General features: G+C 51.0%; 1 protein-coding gene across 2 annotated transcripts in view; it reads right to left on the bottom strand.

Moving 5' to 3' along the window:
- Positions 1-21,440, bottom strand: part of IPO8 (importin 8) — a 52,079-nt gene extending 30,639 nt beyond the window's left edge. Inside the window, exons 1-9 of one of the 2 annotated variants that reach the window (XM_007537652.3) lie at positions 21,253-21,440; positions 19,620-19,701; positions 9,983-10,139; positions 8,870-9,028; positions 6,306-6,462; positions 4,214-4,303; positions 2,133-2,227; positions 1,549-1,633; positions 410-544 (exon numbers count right to left, since the gene is read on the bottom strand). In XM_007537652.3, coding sequence (XP_007537714.1) covers positions 410-544; positions 1,549-1,633; positions 2,133-2,227; positions 4,214-4,303; positions 6,306-6,462; positions 8,870-9,028; positions 9,983-10,139; positions 19,620-19,701; positions 21,253-21,336 — 1,044 coding nt within the window. In that variant the 5' untranslated portion in view covers positions 21,337-21,440. The remainder of the gene's footprint in view (positions 1-409; positions 545-1,548; positions 1,634-2,132; positions 2,228-4,213; positions 4,304-6,305; positions 6,463-8,869; positions 9,029-9,982; positions 10,140-19,619; positions 19,702-21,252) is intronic. The other variant, XM_060194595.1, reaches the window with a different exon arrangement.
- Between the last annotated feature and the right edge of the window lie 405 nt (positions 21,441-21,845).

Raw genomic sequence — 21,845 nt, forward strand, 5'->3', positions numbered from 1 at the left:
GGAGAGGAGGGAGAGGAGGAGAGGAGGAGGGAGAGGAGGAGGGAGAGGAGGAGGGAGAGGAGGGAGAGGAGGAGGGAGAGGAGGAAGGAGAGGAGAAGGAAATGGTCACGGACCCAGGCTCATTTCCTGCATAGTCCCTCTGCCTTAGCACTGCCCTGGTGTCTGTTTTCAAAGTGCTTCCACAGGGCACACCTCCCCTGACCTGAGTAAACTCTACAGAAGGGCAGGAGACCTGAGCCGACTCGACACAAGTGAAGCCGAGGCCACGTGAGGTCACCAACACACTCAGCAGGGGGTCCGCACTGCCACCCGCTGCCTGGGGCTCATTCCCAGGACCTGGCAAGTGGCCTGGCGTGTACGCTATGCACTAAGTCGCCCCCCAGCCCCATGGATAATCCCCCACACAAACCTGGATGTGTGGCTTCATCTGCTTCCAGGTCACGGAGTGAACAATGCTCTGGTTGAGATAGTTGAAGGTGCGCTGAAGAACCCGGGGGGCCACATACTCCTTCTGTCTGTACTGCTCGAGAATCTTGAGGAGGACCTGAGGGGAAGCCGCAGGAGACAATAGAGAGCACGGCCACTCATGAGCCCATGGCCCAACCCACAGGCTGTAGGGATAAAGTCAGCAGGGTTCTGCTGCCTAGAGGGGGCGGTTCCTGAGTCTGGTTCCCAGCATCGCATGTGCCAGAGTGATGCTCTGCTTCTCTTCCTCTCCTTCTCCTCCCTCTCATTAGTAAATTTTTTTTTATCTTTTTTTCTGCACTGACAATCTGAGGGAGATCAGTATTTTGCATGTCCACTCGTCAAGTTTTGATTCTAAGACAGGACTGCGTTGGACTCGACTCAAGGGTGTCTCACTGTCATTTTCAGTCATCTGAACAAATTCCAGTCAGATTAAATGTCTCTACTCCAATACTAACTCTTCAAATAAACTGACTCTCTGTTGAAAGTAACAGTGATAGGGGCCAGGTGGTGATGCAGCTGCTAGAATGCACACATTACAGTGTGTAAGGACCAAGTTCAAGTCCCCAGCTCCCACCTACAAGGGGAAGCTTCATGAGCAGTGAAATCATGCTGCAGGTCTCTCTCTTTCACCCTTTCCTCTCAATTTGTGTGTGTCTATACAAAATCATATGTGTTTTTTTTTTTTTTTTAAGTAACAGTAAAAGACTTATGGGCACTGGAAACATTCAGCCAGGAGATGCCACAGATGCATTGGAGGAGTAAGGGTGACAAAGTGGTGAGCAAAGGATATTCCAAACCAGAAGAGAAATGGTAAGGTATCCAAAAAAATACTGAGACAATCAATTTGCCCTCTGAAAAAAAATAAGTCGTTACCCTAACTAAATCTCATAGCAAAGTAAGTCCCAGAAAGCAACAAGAAGTGTGAAAGCAGAGAGAGAACTCACCTGGCAGGTGTGGGCCTTCTCTAGAAATGAAGAATTATTTTGATACCAGTTGTGATGTAGCCCCCGGATAACAGGGCAGGATGATAAAGCAGTCTACCACAAACACTGTTCTACTTAACAAGCAAAAATGTATTACCTGCTGGATTCCAACGGCATAGGTTTTCAAGAAGAATTCAGAAAACTCAAAGTATTCTTTTGTGACATTCCCTGGGCTTCCATATCTTAAAATAAGAGAAGGGATACTCAGCTACAGTGAATCTTTAGAAACAAGATGTGCTCACCAGTTTTAATACAGTCCCTTGAGGCTACCACTGGAGCAGAAAACCAGCCTTCCCCCTTCCCACAGGCACACAAATCCAAGATCAGTGAGCGGGCCTCGCCTTGCACCAGGTTGAGGACTCCCAGAGCCCCAAAAGGACAACGACTACCCATAAAAATAGGTGGCCTCTGGGAGGTTTTCCTTTTCTGACAAATGCTCCCGAGTCTGGGTGTCTTTCCCCAGCCTGCAGTCAGCCTCTTGATCAGCAAGGATGCCGGCATGCTCCATCCCCAGAAGGGGAGCCCACCCACATGGCTGAGGCCGACAACCACGGTTGGCCTGCTCCTGGGCAGAGAATGATGCCCCTGCCAGGGCTCTGACAGGCCCTGCATCGAGTGCAGCCGGGGGCCTCCACGGAGACACTGAGTACAGGGCCACTGACAGCAGACCCGCGGAATTACCGCTCAAAGAGTCGAGCCACGATGTGCAGCGCCCACTTCTTGCACTTCCACCACACCAGCTCTGGCCTGTCGTCCTCATCGATCTGCAGGGTCTCCTGGGGGGACAGGGCACCCGGAGTCAGTGCCTGCGGGCTGATGGGGCTGGCACAGGTGGCAGAGGCCGCAAACCGCTGGGACGATCACCGCGACCAAGGCAAGGCAGGTGCTCAGTGACCGTGAGAAGGGCTCTGAGGTGAGGCGGCAAGTCACCACAGAGCCCAAAAAGTCAACAGCTACAGGACATGACAGTCCTTTGTGGAGACCCTCTGGGAGAGCAGGAAGAGTCTCTGTGCTGAGCTGGAGACAGTGTCGGGGGGCAGGTGCAAGGACCTGGGTTCGAGACCCCGGCTCCTCACCTGCAGGGGGGAAGCGGTGATGGTCTACAGGTGTCTCTCTCTCTCCCTCTCTACCTCCCCTTCCTCTCTCAATTTCTCTCTGTCCTATCCGATAAAATGGAAAAAAATGGCCTCCAGGCCATAGTGTGTGTGTGTGTGTCTGTGTGTGTGTGTGTGTGTGTCTGTGTGTATACACACTAGAGGATATAGTTAAGTTCTGTGCACAGATGATTGTTTCCTGTGACTAGATTCCTGGGTACTCAAAGACAACAATTTAAAAAATCAGTGGTCTGGGAGGTGGCACAGTGGATAAAGCATTGGACTCTCAAGCGTGAGATCCCAGGATCAATCCCCAGCAGCACACATACCAGAGTGATATCTGGTTCTTTCTCTCTCTCCTCCTATCTTTCTCATGAATAAATAAATCTTTAAAAAATAATAATAATAATCCTGAGGGGCCAAGCGGTGGTGCCCAGTTGCGAGGACATGTTACCATGGACAAGGACCAGGATTCAAGCCTCCAAGCCCCACCTGCAGCAGGGACACTTCACAAGAGGTCAAGTAGGTCTGTAGGTCTCTCTCTATCCCCCCGCCCCTCTCAATCTCTCTGTCCTATCCAGTAAAAGAAGAAAAAAGTGTTGGGGGAGCTGGGAGCAGTGGATTCAGAGGGCTGGTGCCAAGTACCAACGACAAACCCAGTGGCAATAAAAAAATGTAGAAGTGGGAGTCGGGCGGTAGCACAGTGGGTTAAGTGTGGCACAAAGTTTAAGAATCCGGATTCAAGCCCCAGCTCCCCACCTGCAGGGGGGTCACTTGACATGCAGTGAAGCAGGTCTGCAGGTATTTATCTTTCTCTCCCCGTCTACCCCTCCTCTCTCCATTTCTCTGTCCTATCCAACAATGACAACATCAATAACAACAATAACTACAACAATAACAACAAGGGGCAACAAAACAGAATATTTTTTAAAATGTAGAAGTAAAAAAGTCATAACTGTGCATACTAAGTTTTAAGTGAAAATTACATTTCAAAATAGTACCCACATATAAGACTTCTGCAGATACAAATACTTCTATAAGGATGCAAAAGAAAAGACCAGAGGAATTACATACCAAGTTGAAAAAAGTTTTCAGTATCTTCCCTAGGATCATATTAAAGGAGGACATAGAGAAGGACAAAGGGGTTCAGGCAGTACTGCACCGGGTTAAGTGCCCATAATACTAAGTGCAAAGACTCGAGCAAGGATCCCAGTTTGAGCCCCCGGCTCCCCACCTGCAGGGGGGTCGCTTCACAAGTAGTGAAGCAGGTCTGCAGGTGTCCATCTTTCTCTCCCCATCTTCCCCATCTCTCTCCATTTCTCTCTGTCCTATCTAATGGGAAAAAACGGCCTCCAGGAACAGTGGATTTGTAGTGCTGGCACTGAGCCCCAGCAATGACTCTGGAGGCAAAAAAAAAAAAAAAGAGAGAGAGAGAGAAAAAATACACCTGCAGACCTGCTTCACCCTTTGTGAAGTGTTTCTCCCACAGGTGGGGAACCTGGGTCCTTGTGCAGGTTCTTGCACTTAGTACTATGTGTGTTTAACTATATGCGTCACCACCCGGTCGCAGTTTTAACTTTTCTCTGGGTGACAGGCTGGGATGATAAGCCTGTCTACCACAAACGTCCACACCTGCCCATCCATCTCAGGAACAAAGCCCCAACTTACATGTGGGACTGGCCGGTCGAGGATGGCTCGGAAGACCTCCATCCAGGTGGTCATGGCCTGGTTGTTCACCAGCTGAAGAGGCAGTACAAACTGGAAGCAAGACAGCAGCATCAAACAGTGACTCTGCCCCCTAGACCTGGTATCACACATCAGAGGACTGAAACAGAGGGCTGACGCTTCACCAAGCAAATGGCTACTCCTCAGAGTTCCACCTAAAGCAGTAACTCGGGGCAGGTTCTAAGTGTGTATGTGCAGGCTAAAGCTGCTATGTCAGGAGCGTGCGTGACATGGACTCCTTCTTGGGCTCCTTTAGACGAGGGACAACAGAGCAGTCATGTCTTCTTCACAGTGGGGGCCCCTCTCCATCAAAGTTGTCCACCCCGCTAGTGATGAGAGCAAATCAGTGGCCACCACAGGCTGGTGAACACATCCACCCCTCCCACAGTGATCTTGCATGGTGAGTCACTGCACTTCCCTGCACCCTGACCTCAGGGCAGTCACACTTCACCCAGCTCCCTCTCCATGGGCCTGACAGCACTGCTGGGGCCCCCCACACTCCACCCCCACCCCACCCTCCATGTGCCCCCAGAGACAGTGAGAAGCTATAGTCTCTGATCTCACAGTCCAATCTGGGGAGAAACAACTCCACATGGACTCTGGAGGTCAGGGGGCAAGGACTGGCAGCAAAACATGGAACACACCTGTGTGAGGCCTTCAATTCTAACTTAGCCCCGCATGTACAGAGTGGGGCTTTCTTCCCGCCTCCCTTTTTTTTCCAGAGCTCTGATCAGCCCTGGCTTATGGTGGTATAGGGGATTGAACCTGGGACTTTGGAGCCTCAGGAATGAGAGTCTCTTTGCAGAACCATTATGCTTTCCACCCCCTCCCTCCCTTCTTAAATCTACACAAATCTTTTTTTTTATTTTTATTTATTTTCCCTTTTGTTGCCCTTGCCTTTTTATTGTTGTTGTAGTTATTGATGTCGTCATTGTTAGAGCAGAAAGAAATGGAGAGAGGAGGGGAAGACAGAGAGGGGGAGAGAAAGACAGACACCTGCAGACCTGCTTCACCACCTGTGAAGTGACTTCCCTGCAGGTGGGGAGCCGGGGGCTCGAACCAGGATCCTTATGCTGGTTCTTGCACTTTGCACCAGGTGTGCTTAACCCGCTGCGCTACTGCCCAACTCCCAATCTACACAAATCTTTAAAAATAGTAAGCAAGGCGCAAAGCACAAGGACCAGCATAAGGATCCCGGTTCGAACCCCGGCTCCCCACCTGCAGGGGAGTCGCTTCACAAGCGGTGAAGCAGGTCTGCAGGTGTCTATCTTTCTCTCCTCCTCTCTGTCTTCCCCTCCCTCTCTCCATTTCTCTCTGTCCTATCCAACAACGACAACAACAATAATAACTACAACAATAAAACAACAAGGGCAACAAAAGGGAATAAATAAAATAAATATTAAAAAAAAATAGTAAACAAGGGGCAACAAAATGGAATAAATATTTTTAAAAAACAGTAAGCAAGGGGGCCGGACAATGGCATACCTGGACAAGCATGATACCATGAGCAAGGACCTGGGTTCAAGACCCCAATCCCCACCAGCTGGAGCGGGGGGCACACTTCGTGAGCAGTGAAACGGGGCTGCAGATATCTCTCTCTCTCCATCTCCCCTCTCAATTTCTCTCTTCCTTTATCCACAAATAAATATAACTATTCAGTAACCAAAAGTTCCAATCTGGAGAGAGAGAGAGAACAGAGAGCAAAGTAGTGTGTCCTCAGCATGGACAGGAGACAGCCCAGGCCCCTGGGAATGGTGTGGATAAGCAGGGGAGATGGGAGCGCCTGTGAGTTCCTGCCTGGAGTCAGGCCAGAGCAGAGACCACCCTAGCATGGAGGCTAGCCTGCAGAGGCCTTGGCACGGGAAGGAGCCCACAGAACCCAGGGTGACTGCAGAGAGGCAGGAGGCGAGAATGCTCAGAAGGGGCTGGCCACAGGGCTGGAGAGGGGCCCCCTGTGCCCTCATGGGAGGAAGCATGCTCTGTTCCTGGGTGGCAGCCCCTTGGGAGCCTGCCATCCTCGGCGGCAGGGCCTCACCTGCACGAGTGCATAGAAGATCTTGAGGATCTGCTTCTGCAGCAGCACGGAGTGATGGGAGGGGTCGGGCAGCAGGTGCAGGATCTGCTGCTGCACGCGCGGCAGGAAGATCTGCATGGCTGCCAGCAGGGGCTCGCGCTCCTCCGCCTTCTTGTACCTGTGAGAAGAGCCACACACAGCGTGTGTGGGAGGAAACGTTTTTTTTTTTTTTAAATAAATCTTTTTTTTATATTTATTTATTTTCCCTTTCGTTGCCCTTGTTGTTTTAGTTATTATTGTTGTTATTGATGTCGTTGTTGGGTAGGAGAGAGAAATGGAGAGAGGAGGGAAAGACAGAAAGGGGGAGAGAAAGATAGATACCTACAGATCTGCTTCACCGTTTGTGAAGCGACTCCCCTACAGGTGGGGAGCCAGGGCTCGAACCGGGATCCTTACGCCGGTCCTTGTGCTTCACGCCACATGCACTTAACCCACTGCGCTATGGCACAATTCCCCGGGGGGGGGGGGGGGTAAATGTTTTAAGTGTCTAAGAAGTCTGGTGAGACAGCTCACTTGGGCGGTGCGCTGCTCTGCCACCACACTGGAAGAAGCCTGGGTGCCGTGGGCTCTCCCAGCCTTTCTGGCCCTCTCTCTAAGAAACAGACATCATAAATAGATTTTGTGGCTGGAGAAATGGCTCTACTGGTAGAGTTCCCGACTTGTATGTCTGAGGCTCCCAGTTCAGTCCCTGACGCCGTATAAGCCAGAGTCGTGCTCTGGCTCCTCATTCTCTCTATCAGGCACATAAATAAGACAAACCTAAAGGAAAGAAAAGTTCTTAAGAAAGCAAACTTCAGCCAAGTTCTCCTTTGGTCTGTTCAATGAGCATGAAGGAACTTCACAGTGCATCAACCTATCAGGGCAGAAGGCCTAAGACTTTCTACAAAAAATCAGGTGAGGGAGTGGGACTGTAGCACAGCAGGTTAAGCTCACGTGGCGCAAAGCACAAGGACCAGCAGAAGGTTCCCGGTTCGAACCCCTAGCTCCCCACCTGCAAGGGATTCGCTTCACAGGCGGTGAAGCAGGTCTGCAGATGTCTATCTTTCTCTCCCCTTCTCTGTCTTCCCCTCCTCTCTCCATTTCTCTCTGTCCTATCCAATAATGACGGCATCAATGACAACAAAAAAACTACAACAAGGGCACCAAAGGGGAATAAATATTAAAAAAAAAAAAAAAAGAATCAGATGAGGGGCCCAGGAGGTAGTACAGGGGACAAAGTGCTGGACTCTCAAGCACGAGGTCCTGAGGTCAATCACCTGTGCCACAGTGATGTTCAAGTCCTCTCTCTCTCCCTCTCTCTCTCCCCCTTATTAAAAAAGAAATCTTCTGTGGTCCGGGAGGTGGTACAGTGGATATAGCATTGGACTCTCAGGTGTGAGGTCCTGAGTTCATCCCCAGCAGCACATGTACCAGTGTGATGTCAGGTTCTTTCTATCTTCTCCTATCTTCTTCATAAATAAATAAATGAAATCTTTAAAAAAAAAAAAAAAAGAAATCTTCTGGGACCAGGTGGTGACACACCTGGTTAAACACTCATTACAACGCACAAGAACCCGGGTTCAAGCCCCTGGTCCCCATATGCAGGGGGCTCAAAAACCTAGATGTTTTTTGACCATTTTAGCAGGTGCAGACCTAAAACAGTCTCAAACTTGATGGAGTATTAATAAAACCAGCAGAGGGCTCCCCCCTTGCACAGGCAGGGCTCCTCTTAGAAACCAGAGAGCAGGCCGGGGAGACAGAATGATGGTTATGCAAAAAGCTCTCAAGCCTGAGCCACCAGAGGTCCCAAGGCCCGGTTCAATGCCAACTGCCACCACCAGCCAGAGCTGAGCTGGGCCCTGGCATAAAAACAAAAACAAAACAGATTCTAGATGGGAGAATAGCATATGCAAACAGCATCTCAAGCCTGAGGCTCCTGGGTTCCGGGTTCAAGTCTCTGCACCACCAATAAGCCAGAGATGAGCAGGGCTCTGGCCGAAAACACAAAAACACTAAGTATACTCTGGAATGACAGTAGGCCCCACCTCCCAGCCAATTTTTACGCACCAGAGCATCCATCTTGGATCACAAAAAAAATATCAATGTTTGGCTTGCTTAATAGCATGCTCAGGGCTGAGAGACAGCCCACCTGGGAGAGTCACACCTCACCACTTACGAGGACCCAGGTTTGAGCCCCCAACACCAAGTGGGCAGCAGGGGTGCGTCATTAACAGCAGAACAGTGCAGTAGTGTCGCTGCTTCTGTCTCTGTCTCTCTCCCCATCTGTTCCCATCTGAAATCTTAGAGAGTCTGCCCAGAGCAGGGGAACCACACAGGCATGGAGCCCTGGTGACAAAAACCGAAAGGAAATAGTAATAATGAAGTGTCCTGTCAGCAGGAGGAGGCCGTTAGCCTACCTGCTCACTGCAAGTACACACAGGCAGCTGGGGTTCTCCCCGACACTTCCCAAGCACCCCACCACCGGTTCTGTGCACTTAGTCCTTCCTGGGAGTCGCACAGTCCCCTCAGTCAGAGGAGCCACTCACTCGTACGTCTTCACCAGCTGGTACAGGCACAGCAAGCTGCCCAGCCAGTTCCCGCAGTTTGGGGACCGCAGATAGGAGTCGATCTTGTCCACCACCGCTGGCCAGTGGCCCGGGAAGTCGTACTTGATGATAGCACGGAGACACATGGTCAGCTGCACCCTGCAGAGGGGAGGAGGGCCAGGCTCTCAGCACACAGCAACTCAGGCCCAAAGGGCAGCAGCATTCCAGCTGAAAGCTCTCTGACTCCTAGTTACCTATAGCTTTATAGTCACACTGTGCAAAGACGGGTTCAAACCTCAGGAAAGTTGCTTCATGAGTGGTGAAGCAGAGCTGCAGGTGTCCCTCTGTCTCTCTCCCTCTCTGCCTCCTCCTCTCCTCTCCACTTCTCTCTGTCCTAGCCAATTAAAAAATAGAAAAATAATATTTCCCTTTACAGTGCTGTCAGCTTCGGGAGCCTCTCTTTAGGTGATTCTAGTTGAGCCTTCACGATGGCCTTCACATTGCCTCAGCACAGCGACATGGGGGTCCTCTCCCTTCCCAACTGCTCCTCAGGCAAGTGGGACATGTGAGCCAGGAAGCGGACACCTTAGGTTCTGTGCATGTCCCTTCAGGGACACCCTCCCACTTGCTGCCCTGCTGTGCGTAGCCTTGCATGGCAGTTCAGAGCCCTGCACGGGTTCCAGACAGAGCTGAGGGGTGGCTGCAGGGGTCCGAGCCCCAAGATAGGGAGAACAGCTACAGGCACAACACTGAGGGAGGGTAGAGGCCGGGACCAGAAGGGAGCAGGGGACAGAGCAGGGCCGCGTGCAAAGGAAGGTGGCCTGTTGCCAGAGTTCCTTACACCTCGCCAAGCAACACAAGGGCGTGGGATGCCCGCCCCACCCACCCCTGCCCACGGTGTCCTCTGCTCTGTCCCCCTGCCTCCATTCACCTCCCTCCTCACCGTGCAGGGAAAGCCATCCCCAGGCCCCACCTTCTCCAGCCCCGTGGGGAGCAGTGGAGGGCTGACACCCGGAGGCTGACACGCATCCATGTCTACAGTGGGGTCCCTGCCCTGCTCTATGAGCTAGGCTCCGGGCGACCTCAGAGTGCGGGGCCGGGCCCCCCACGCACCTCACCAGGTCCGGGCAGCGGACGATGCCGTCCACAATGTGCTCACGGATCTGCTGGCGGTCGTTCTCGTGGATGTTGAAGGGGAACACCACGTCGCCCGGCGACAGCTCACGGTCGGGCCAGTACTGCGTCACCATGTTCTTCAGGTAGATGGCCGCTGCGGGGACAGGGACAGGCTGGCCGCGCCACCCAGCACCCAGCCAACCACAGGGACAGCCAGGCCGCTTCTCAAGGGCTCCCCGTCACCCCGGAACAGCCACTGAAGAGCATCAGGAGAATAGCGGTCCCAAACCCCTTCAGTAACTTGGGGGGGGGGTCCCACCTGCCCCTGTCAGTCCTGCTCGCCACAGCCAAGTGGGCCCACGCTCATCCTTCGCCTCCAGGTCAGCACCCCCCCACCCCAGGGCCCACTGCACAAGGACAGGGAGGTGGGCTTGCTCCCCTTCAGTGTCTCCTTGCCCCTCACACACCCCCTGTGCTAGGTGCAAGGGTGCAACATTCGGAAGCTGGCAACATCAGAGGTCCTCCCACTCGCTTTGAGTCAAAGCCAAAAAAGATGTGGGCAGGGGCAGGTAGCATAGTGGTTCTGCAAAGAGACTCTTAGGCCTGAGGCTCCAAAATCCCAAGTTCAAGCCCCCGAACTACCACAAGCTAGAGCCAAGCAGTGCTCTGGTTAAAAAAAAAAAAAAAAAGGTGAGGTGGTGATGTACCCACTTAAGCACTCATGTCACCAAGGACGAGGGTTCAAGCCCCTGCTCCCCACCTACAGGGGTGATGCTTTAGAAGTGGAGAAGCAGGTCTGCAGGTGTCTGTCTCTCTCCCTCTCTCAATTTCTCTGTCCTGTTCAATAAAATGGCCACCAGAAGCAGTGAGCTTGTAGTACCAGGCACCAAGCCCAACAACAACCCTGGAGTTAAAAAATAATAATAAAATAGTAATAAAATAAAAAAATTAAAAAATATATTTCCCCTGGGTTCAAGCCCCCACTCCCTATGTGGAGGTGGGGGATAGTGGTGTCTCTCTGTCTTTCTCCTACTCTACCTTCCCCCTTCCCTCTCCACTTATGGCTGTCTCTATCCAATAAATAAAGTTATTGTTTTAACGTATATAAGACAAAGTACATTCTTACACCCAGGTCTGCATGTTAGAGGTCTCTGCAGCATAAACAGCAGACAATGGGAAAGAGACCTGAGGGACCCCTGGTCATACTCAGCCTGAACCAGAGGCCCCCTCCCTCTCTGTAGACACAGGCTACTGCAGGCACTGCCACCTCCCACCACCGCCCAGGCCAGCAGCATGAGGACAAGAGCCACAGTGACTCTACGATTCTGTTTTTGACATCGTGGGAGGTGGCGGAAATCTTTTCACAATCTAGGTTAAATTGAGTTACTATGCTGTCCAACCTCAACTTACACGGCACCAGTGTACACTGAATTTCAGTGAATGCTGGGAGGGGAGGATCAATGACAACGGTAGTGACTTAAAAAAATTAAAAACAAAATCATGAGAACCTTTCAGAGCAGAACATTCCAACTGATTAGCTTTGCTCGGCAATTTCCCATCTTTCCATGTTCTTCTACTTCCTGAACATTCACAGTAGGGGGTGGGGATAAATAGCATAATGGTTCTGCAAAGACATTGTCAGGTCTGAGGCTCTAAAGTCCCAAGTTCAATCCCCCGCACCACCATGAGCCAGAGCTGAGCAGGGCTCTGGGAAAAAAACGGAACAGGCTGCTCACAGTAAGGTAGGAAAGGGGATCCTCCGGTGGGCTGGGCCTAGTGGCAGTCAGTCAGCAGATTCCAGAACTGCTCACAATGACAATGATCTCAGCATCTTCCAGCCACACCTCCCCACTTAGTATACATGCTGGTTTTTTGTTTGTTTGTTTAGATCAATGATCACAATATCCTTTCAAATCTCTCGACACAATAACACATAAAGATCTTGGGAGAGGGAGTCAGGCGGCAGCGCAGTGGGTTAAGCACAGGTGGTGCAAAGCGCAAGGAATAGTGTAAGGGTCCCAGTTTTAGCCCCTGGCTCCCCACCTGCAGGGGAATCACTTCACAAGCGGTGAAGCAGGTCTGCAGGTGTCTAGCTTTCTCTCCTCCTCTCTGTCTTCCCCATCTCTCTCAATTTCTCTCTGTCCTATGCAACAAAGAAGACAGCAATAACAACAATAAAAAAACAAGGGCAACAAAAGGGAATAAATAAATATTTGGAAAAAAATATTTAAAAAAAAGATCTTGGGAGAATCCTTGGTGTAAACAGAGATTCAGATGTTTCAGATGACTGACTGATGCAGAATTTCCTTTAGAGTGTGTGGTTTTATTGACAGAGCTGTCCTAGGAAATCAGGACATCAAAACCACCAAATCAGCTCTGGCTTTCGGTTAACAGATTTGAAATCTATAGAAATTATGAAGAAAGCACCTTTAAATGCCATTGACACTTGCTCTTTTTAGTATATTTTAAATTCAATTCTTTTTTAATGCTTTATTTATTTATTGGCTGCAGACAGAAACTGAGAAGGGAGAGTTAGGGAGAGAGGCAGAGAGACACCTGCAGCCCTGCTTCACCACTCGTGAAGCTTTCCTCCTACAGATGGGGACCAGGGGCTTGAACCCGGGTCCCTGTGCATCGTAGCATGTGCACTAAACCAGGTGCACCACTATCCGGCTTCCCACTGGCACTTCCTATCAGAACATAATTACCTGAATTGTCAAGACTTAAAGCTGAGAGCCCAGGGAGCCCAGCATTCTCACCCACTGCCGATGGGACTGAAATCTCTAGCAGCCTAGCCTAAGATTCAAGGCATCCTGCTCACCGTTGCTGGCAACATGATCTGCTTACAATACTGAAAATAAACCTACCGTACAACCCAGATATGAACACATGGGGCCTGGCAGCGGCACACCTTGTGAAGCGCCCCCCCACTTTTCACCTGCATGGGGGAAGCTTCTCAAGCAGTGAAGCAGGGCTACAGGTGTCTCTCTCCCTCCTATAGCAGCACATGTACCAGAGTGATGTCTGGTTCTTTCTCTATCTCTTTCATGAATAAATTCTTTAAAAAAAAAAAAAAAGGACAATGTGGTCCATATATACAAGGAATGCTGTGCAGCTATAGGGCTGCAGGAGAACAAGTGAGGCAGGGGCTAAAGCCCTGAAGGAACCACGGTAAGGAGAAGCCAGAGCTCACACGGCCTCCATGACAGGCACGACTGAGGACAGAGGCCAGGGAAACACGGGTTGGAATCCGCTCAGCTCTGATCTAGGACAGATCCCAGGGCCCTAAGTGGGGGAGGGGCGTGGAAAAGGGACCTGGGGCCAGGGTGGCTAGGAAGAAAGTGCCAGTGGCAGCATTCCAGACTCTCCTGCCTGAGGCACTGAGACCTCAGGTTCAATCCTTCACACCACCAGCAGCCAGAGTTGAGCAGGGCCCCATCTCTATCACGTAAAAAAAAATAAATAGCAGGTTAAGTGCACATGGTATGAAGGGCAAGGACCTGCCTAAGGATCCTGGTTCGAGTCCGCAGTACCCACCTACAGGGGGGTCACTTCACAGGCGGTGAAGCAGGTCTACAGGTGTCTGTCTTTCTCTCCTCATCTCCCCCTACTCTCTCCATTTCTCTCTGTCCTATCCAACAATGACATCAATAACAAGAATAATAGTAACCACAACGATAAAACAGCAAGGGCAACAAAAAGGGGAAAAGAAAAAAAAGGCCTCCAGGAGCAGTGGATTCGTAGTGCAGGCTCCGAGCCCCAGTAATAACCCTGGAGGCAAAAAAAAAATAAAATCTTTTTAAACAGGAGTTGGGACCCAGTGTCCTGTGGAAGAGGAAGATGACAAGCTGGTGGAGGGTGCGGTCTGCTGGCAACTATCTTGGGGAGATGTGAAACCACACCCGTGACAACACTCATGTAAGTCATTTCCCCAACAAACTGATGTGAAGAAACAGGACCAGAATTCTAACTTAATACACAGGGGTCCAGGGTTCCCATTTCTTATGATGTATGCCATGAAAGCATTCCAACAAGAATCCATAAGCGTCTCCACAGAGGCTCCTTTTAATACTGGCTCTAACAAGAAGGGACAGGGGACGGCGGTGGTGCACCTGGTTAAATGCGCTTATCAAAAGGACCCGGGTTTGAGCTCCCCCCCCACCTACATGAGGGGGATATTCACAAGTGGTGAAGCAGGTCTACAGGTGTCTGTCTCTCTCTCAATCCCCCCTCCCCTCTCAATTTCTCTCAGTCTTGTCAAATAAAAATAGAAAGGCAACAGAAGCCAGAACTCTCCTTTTGTACCCCATAATGATCCTGGATCCATGCTCCCAAGGGATAAGGAATAGGGAAGCTTCCAATGGAGGGAGTGGGATACAGAACTCTGGTGGTAGGAATCGTGTGGAATTGTATCCCTCTTATCCTATGGACTTGTTGATCAAAATTAATTTAAAAAAAGAAAAACTGAAAGGGGAAAAAAAAAAGGTCACCAGGAACAAGGGCTTAGTGGTCAGGCACCAAGCCCCAGCGATGACCATGGAGGCAATAAAAAAGAAAGCCAAGTAGAAGGGGCAGCGGAGGAAGTGTGCAGAGACAGCCAGCTGTTCACATGGACTACTCCAGCTCTGTGCACAGCACAGCCAGGCCGCCTCCGTAAAGACAGACAGACAGACACATACACACACACACACTGACAGGAAGACTCCCATGCAGGACATGTAAAGTGAAAAGAGAAGTTATTAACAGACAGTGCAATACAAACCAATTTTTGATAGTTTTTAAAACAAGGATATCTGGGAGGGTGGGAATGTGGACTTTGATGGTGAGTGCAGTCTGAAACAAACACTGTGATCTTATAAATCTTGTAACAAGCTATGAAGTACAAATAAACATTGTTTTTTAAAAATCGGCTCATCTACAGGGATTTCAAAAAGCTATCCCAGCAGTTATGTCCAGGGCGGAAATGACAGCTGGCTGGAGTGTGAGTTCTGCATCTGGTCATGTTTACAGGGCACATGAAGATGACATCCAGTTCAAGGACTGCTTTGGGATCTTGGAGCACTAAAGAGCTCCTCTAACTTCACAGAACCTCTGAGAAACTTAGGTTGTTTCAACAGATCACTTAGCAGAATGTAGACGTCACAACAGCATCTTCTAATAAAACAGAGACTCAAACCACTGAGAGGTATGGTTTCCAAAACTTACAAAGACACAGGTGGTTGTGTACCCGGTTAAGCGTGTACGTATACACACACACACACTCACACATTGCCATGCACAGGGACCTGGGTTCAAGTCCTTGATCCCCACCTGCAGGGGGGAAGCTTCATGACCAGGTGAAGCAAATGCTGCAGCTGTCTGTCTCCACCTCCATCACTTTTTTTTTTCCCCTCCAGGGTTACCTCTGGGGCTCAGTGCCTGCACTATGAATCCACTGCTCCTGGTGCCCATTTTTCTCATTTTGTTGCCCTTGTTTTATTGTTGCCATTGCTGTTGTTGGGTAGGACAGAGAAATCAAGAGAGGAAGGGAAGACAGAGATGGGGAGAGAAAGATAGACACCAGCAGACCTGCATCACCATTTGTAAGCGACCCCCCTGCAAGTAGAGAGCCGGGGGCTCGAACCAGAATCCTTACACCAGTCCTTGCACTTTGCGCCATGTGCGCTTAACCAGCTACACTACCGGCCAGTGCCCCTCCCATTCCCTCTCAATTACTCTGTCGTATCAAGAAAAAAACAAACAAAAAGGGAAAATATTGCCATATGGAGAGGTGGATTCATTGTACAGGCACAGAACCCTAGCAGTATCCCTAGTGGCAATTAAAAAAATTTTTTTTAGTCAAAAACTTAAGAGAAATCTGTAAGCCTTAAGTACAAAACAATAAGTCCCAATGAAAATGCTTCCCCATTAGCCTGGTCTTAGCCACAAGGGAGCTTCCAGGAAACCATGCCGAGATGTTCTCAGTGTTCTTCAGGACGTCCAAGTGCAAGTGAAGTTTTAAGTCAGCATGGAGAAGGAGTCCCATTTCTCAGAAACACCTGTATCCACCCCAACACCTGCAAAGACTCCCGGTCCCCGGTGAGTCATCGAGGGTGGGTGACGCCTTAACCAGTTCTGTTGACCCTTCTGCACAGCCCACAAGTTTCCACAAGTTTATGAGCGTAAGACCACACATCACCTGTGTGCTAAGTCTTAAGTACATGGACTTTTCCATAGCTTCAGCCATTGGATAGCCTTATCTTGTAAGTTCTTTTTTTATTATTATTACTATTATCTTTATTAGACAGAGACAGCCAGAAATTGAAAGGAAAAAGGGAAAGAGGTGATAAAGAGGGAGAGACAGAGAGACACCTGCAGCACTACTTCACCACTCATGAAGCTTTCCCCCTGCAGGTGGGGACCGCGGGATCATAGCTGGGTCTTTGTACATTGTAACATGTTCTTTGTACATTGTAACATGTGCGCTCAACCAGGTGCACCACCACCTGGCTCCCATCTTGTAAGTTCTGTGATCTCAGGGTGCAGGACATTCCAAGGCTCAGTTCTTTTTTTTTAAATTTTTTAAATATTTTATTTTATTTATTTATTCCCTTTTGTTCCCCTTGCTGTTTTATTGTTGTAGTTATTATTGTTGTCGTTGTTGGATAGGACAGAGAGAAACGGAGAGAGGAGGGGAAGACAGAGGGGGAGAGAAAGATAGACACCTGCAGACCTGCTTCACCGCCTGTGAAGTGACTCCCCTGCAGGTGGGGAGCCGGGGTTCGAACCAGGATCCTTATGCCGGTCCTTGTGCTTTGCGCCACCTGCGCTTAACTTGCTGCGCTACAGCCCGACTCCCCCAAGGCTCAGTTATTAACCCTTGGGTTCTAAGGAGCCATTCAACAGAACAGCAGGAAGAACCATCCCCCCTCCCAGGACTACTCTTGAAGCCCCAGCAGACTTCAAAGTGAGCCTCCCCAGCAGAGCAGGACTGCCTGCCCCCCTAGATGAGCAACAGGCTGCTCCCACAGCCTAGCACCTGCAAGGAGCCCAGCTCCACTGACATAACTCACGCCCCTGGGCTCTGCAACCAAAGGCTAGGCCACCAGGAGTCATAAAAAATGAAGGCAACCGGGGCTGAGTGGTTGCACAGTGGGATAAATGTACATGGTGCAAAGTGCAAGGACCAGCTTAAGGATCCCAGTTCGAGCCCCCAGCTCCTCAATTGCATGGGAGTAGCTTCACAAGCAGTGAAGCAGGTCTGCAGGTGTCTATCTTTCTCTCCCCATCTGTCTTCCCCTCCCCTCTCCATTTCTCTCTGGCCTATCCAACAACAGTGATGGCAACAATAACAACAAGAAGGGTCCCCAAAGTGGGAAAAAAATGGCCTCCAGAAGCAGTAGATTCATAGTGCAGGCACCAAGCTCCAGCAATAACCCTGGAGGCAAAAAAAAAAAAAATGAAGGCAACCAAGCCCGTGATAACACTACATTAGTAAATAAATAAGGTGGGGTAGGGTGGGGGCAGATAGCATAATGGTTATGCAAAAAGACTCTCATTCCTGAGGTTCCAAAATCCCAGGTCCAATTCCCCACACCACCATATGCCAGAGCTGAGCAGTGTTCTGATAAAAATAATAATAATAATAATAAGGGAGGCCAGGTAATAGAGCAGTGGGTTAAGCACACATGGCGCAAAGCGCAAGGACCAGTGTAAGGATCCCACCTGCGAGGGGGGAGGGTAGCTTCACAGGCGGTGAAGCAGGTCTGCAGGTGTCTGTCTCTCCCCCCCACCCCTTCACCACCGTCTTCTCCCCTCCTCTCTTGATTTATCTCTGTCCTATCCAAAAACAGCAGCAATGACAACAATAATAATGACAATAAGAAGGGTAACAACAATGGCAACAAAATGGGAAAAATGGCCTCCAGGAGCAGTGGATTCCCAGTGCAGGCACCAAGCCCAGCAAAAACCCTGGAGGCAAAATAAAACAAAAATAATAATAGTAAGCAAATAAATAAAATAGTGTTTCAAAAAAAAAAAAAAAAATGAAGGCAACCAAGCTGTTAAAACCCAAACCAGCAAGATGGCCCAGCTATGAGGGCATCTGCTCAGTCACGCACAGACCCCACTTTGAGCCCAACCCCCCTGCACTGAAAGGGGTTAGAGTTAAGGCTGTAGTGTCTTTCCTCTTCTCCCTCCATCTCATTCTTATTTTTTTTCCTTTTTGCTTCCAGGGTTATTGTTGGGGCTCGGTGCCAGTATTATGAACCCACTGCTCCTGGCAGCTATTTTTTCCTTTTCAATTTTTACTAGGTAGGACAGAGAGAAATTGAGAGCGGTGGGGAAGATAGAGAGGGAGAGAGACAGAGAGACACCTGCAGACCTGCTTCACCGCTCATAAAGCTTCCCTGCTGCAAGTGGGAAACATGGGGCTTGAACCCAGATCCTTGAGCTTGATAAGATGTGTGCCCCCAGATGCCTAGATGCCATAACCAGATGCCTAGCCCCCCATCTCATTCTTTATCTGAGAAATATCAACCTGGAGAGGTGAAGCCCTGGGGTTGGGTGGTGGTACACACATAATACCAAGTGTAAGGACCCAGGTTTGAGCCCCCGCTCTCCACCTGCAGGGAGTCCACTTCACAAGTGGTGAAGCAGGGCTGCAGGTGTCTCTCTTCATCTCCCCATCCCCTCTCAGTTTCTCTCTGTCCTATCTAGTAAAAATCAGAAAGAAAGAAAAAATGGCCTCTGGGAGAGATGGATCTATAGTGCCTTTACCAAGCCCCAGAGATAACGCTGGTGGCAATAAAATATGTAAATAAAGGGAGAGAGGTGAAACCCTGGCTACAACAAAAAGGAACAGAAACTGGGGGAAGTGTGGAGGGGTGGAGTGGGCAGGAGGGAGGGACAGACTCCCTCCTGCCCACTCCTGCATAGCTTAGAAGCTGCCTCCATTCTGCAGGGGAGAAAGTGAGTTTGCAGACTCTTCACAGAGCCTTCAGGCGTGCTTCCCAATTTTCTTCACCAGATGGAAGAGCCTTAAACTTCAAACCAAAGTCCACTTTTTTTTTTTTTGCCTCCAGGGTTATTGCTGGGGCTCGATGCCTGCACTATGAATCCACTGCTCCTGGAAGCCATTTTTTCCCTTTTGTTGTCCTTGTTGTTTTATCATTATTGTGGTTATTACTGTTATTATTGATGTCATTGCTCTTGGATAGGATAGAAAGAAATGGAGAGAGATGGGGAAGAAATAAGGGGAGAGAAAGACACCTGCAGACCTGCTTCACGGCCTGTGAATGGAACCCCTCCCCCGCTGCAGGTGGGAGCCGGGAGCTGGAACCGGGATCATCAAGCCAGTCTTTGCGCTTTGTGGTCCTTGGGCTTTGCTCCACATGCACTTAACCAGCCAAAGTTAACTTCTAACTTTTTTCCTCTCTTGTTGCCCTTGTTTTTTTTATTGTTGTTGTAGTTATTATTGTTGTTGTTATTGATGTCGTCATTGTTGGATAGGACAGAGAGAAATGGAGAGAGATAGGGATGACAGGGGAAGAGAAAGATAGACCACTTGTGAGGCAACTAACCTGCAGGTGGATAGCCAGGGCAAAGTCAACTTCTAAGCTCACCTACTGAGAAGCTGTAGGAAGAAGGCACTCACCCGCCTGTCGCACTGGGAATTCCACATGGTCTGACACGATGATCCGAAGCAGACTAGGAGCAAAGTTGATGATCTTGTAGGACTGAAAAGACAGAATTGAAGAATGAGTGTTGAAGAATGAAGGGGCACTGGCACCTTCACTCAACACAAGCCTGTCTGAGTAGGAGAAACACATTAAGCATAAGAAAACTCTCCGGAGCAAAACCAAGATCACTATAGCACTTCAGGGTTGAGTAGGGGAAGAAGGCAATGAGTAAAGACACTCAGCAGCTGGGGCAGACTCCAAGACTTTAGAGCCTCCTCTGTAAACACATTTCCTTTGGGTGGGTTGCCTTTTCCTGTGTTGGCTTTTTTTTTTTTTTCCTTTTGCCACTATGGCTGTCACTGAAGCCCTGTACCTACATGATTCCTTCACTCCCAGTGGACTCTATTTATGTTAGCTAGAGTGTGAGATAGTGAGATGACAGACCTCACAGCACTGCTCCTGGAGCTTCCCCATGTAGCTACGCCAACATGCTGGCTGGGAGCTTGAACCCAGGGCCTCACCAAAGTAAAATGTGCACTCTACCAGGTGGGCCCTCTCCAGGACCCTGACAGCTGCTCCTAGCTGGGCTGGGTCTGAGTCCTGTCTAGGCACTGGTGGCCAACAGCAGACGCTCTCAGAACCTGGGAGCCTGTGTGGGTAGTGGCACCTCTCTCTGTGCAGGGGGCACCCCCCACCAGAACTGTCACCATCCTCGGGGGCCAGGTCCTGCCACTTAAGAGAGCACTGGGGCAAGGGAGGTAACATAATGGTTATGCAAACAGATTCTCACACCTGAGGCCCCTAAATCCCAGGTTCAATCCCCAGCACCACCACAAGCCAGAGTTGAGCAGTGCTTACCAGTGTCTCTCTTTCTGCATCTCTCTCAAATATAAAATAAAATATTAAGAAAGAGAGATGGAAGGAGAGAGGGAGAGCTGGGACCCTGAACAGGGGACGGCACTCAGCTGCAGAAGGGCAGTCCCCAGCCAACACATTCCATTCAGGTGTGCAGCCAGTCCCCCCCACCTCTCCCGCCCCGAGCCCCCAGAGCCGCCGGCAGGGTCCCCTAGCACAGGTGAGCCTCCCCCCACCCAGCACCTCTCCTGCAGTCACAGGGTGAAGACAGCAGGGGAGTCGCAGGGGCACAGGCCGCCAGACAGCTGGAGGTGATGGGGGGAAGGGGTCAGGGCCCCAGGGAGGGGCACAGGCTGGAAAGCGGTGAGGTGGGGTGCACGGGGACCTAGGCCCCGGCCTGGAAGAGACTTGGGGGTAGGCTTGGGGGACAAGCCTAAGCCCAGGGAGAAGGTTCGACCAGGGGGAAAGTCTGGGGGTCCGCGGAACAACGGGGGTGTGGGGAGGTGGGAAAGGAGAGAGGTTGAGAGTACGGGGGGGGGGGGGGGTCGGGGAAGAAAGGCTGGGGGTCCTGGAGCGCAGGTGGGTTCAGGGGGCAGGGCTGGGGTCTGGGGGTCCAAGGGCGGGACCGGGAGTCTGGGGGTTCAGGCTTGGGGGGGGTCTGTGGTTCAGGGCCGGGAGTCTGGGGCTCAGCGCCGGGGGTCTGTGGTTCAGGGCCGGGGGGGGGGGGGGGGGGGGGGGACAGGGCCGGCGCACCTGGTTGAGCTCACTCTCGGCCGCGAGGCGTAGCTTGGGGTCGATGGTGCCCTTGAGCGCCTGGACGATGCGGTTGAGGTCCATGGCCGCGGTCCCGGGCCTCACGCCCCGCAGCGCTCGCTAGCTGCACCACTCGCGCCCCGCGCCCCCAGCCCGCCGCCCGCTCCCATCCACTTTTCACGACACTCAGGGGGCGGGGGACGTGAGGCGAGGAAGCGGCTTCGCTTTACGGCTCCCTCTTCCCAGGGCGGACGCGATGGCCGCCTCCGCTAGTGGCCGCCATGTTGTCGTACGGAAAGCGACCGCCGGAACGGGCACGGGCGCTCCGCTCACGACCCTGCCGTGAAGCTACACGCCCCTAGAGGCCAGGACTCGGTCTCTGAAGGCCTGCTGCACTCACCACCCGGAGGCCAGGCCGCTGGAGGATATGAGCACACCGCGCGGGGTTCCGCCCAGAACGCCACGGCCCGCCGCCATGTTGCCGTACGGCAAGTACCGAAGCTCAGGTTCTGCGGAGGAGCCTGCGCTCGTGACGCTGCCGCGGCCCGCCGCCATGTTGCCGTACGGAGACTGGCGGGGCTCAATACGCGGAG

This window comes from Erinaceus europaeus, chromosome 7, assembly GCF_950295315.1.
Source record: "Erinaceus europaeus chromosome 7, mEriEur2.1, whole genome shotgun sequence".
In the NCBI taxonomy this organism is placed as follows: Eukaryota; Metazoa; Chordata; class Mammalia; order Eulipotyphla; family Erinaceidae; genus Erinaceus; species Erinaceus europaeus.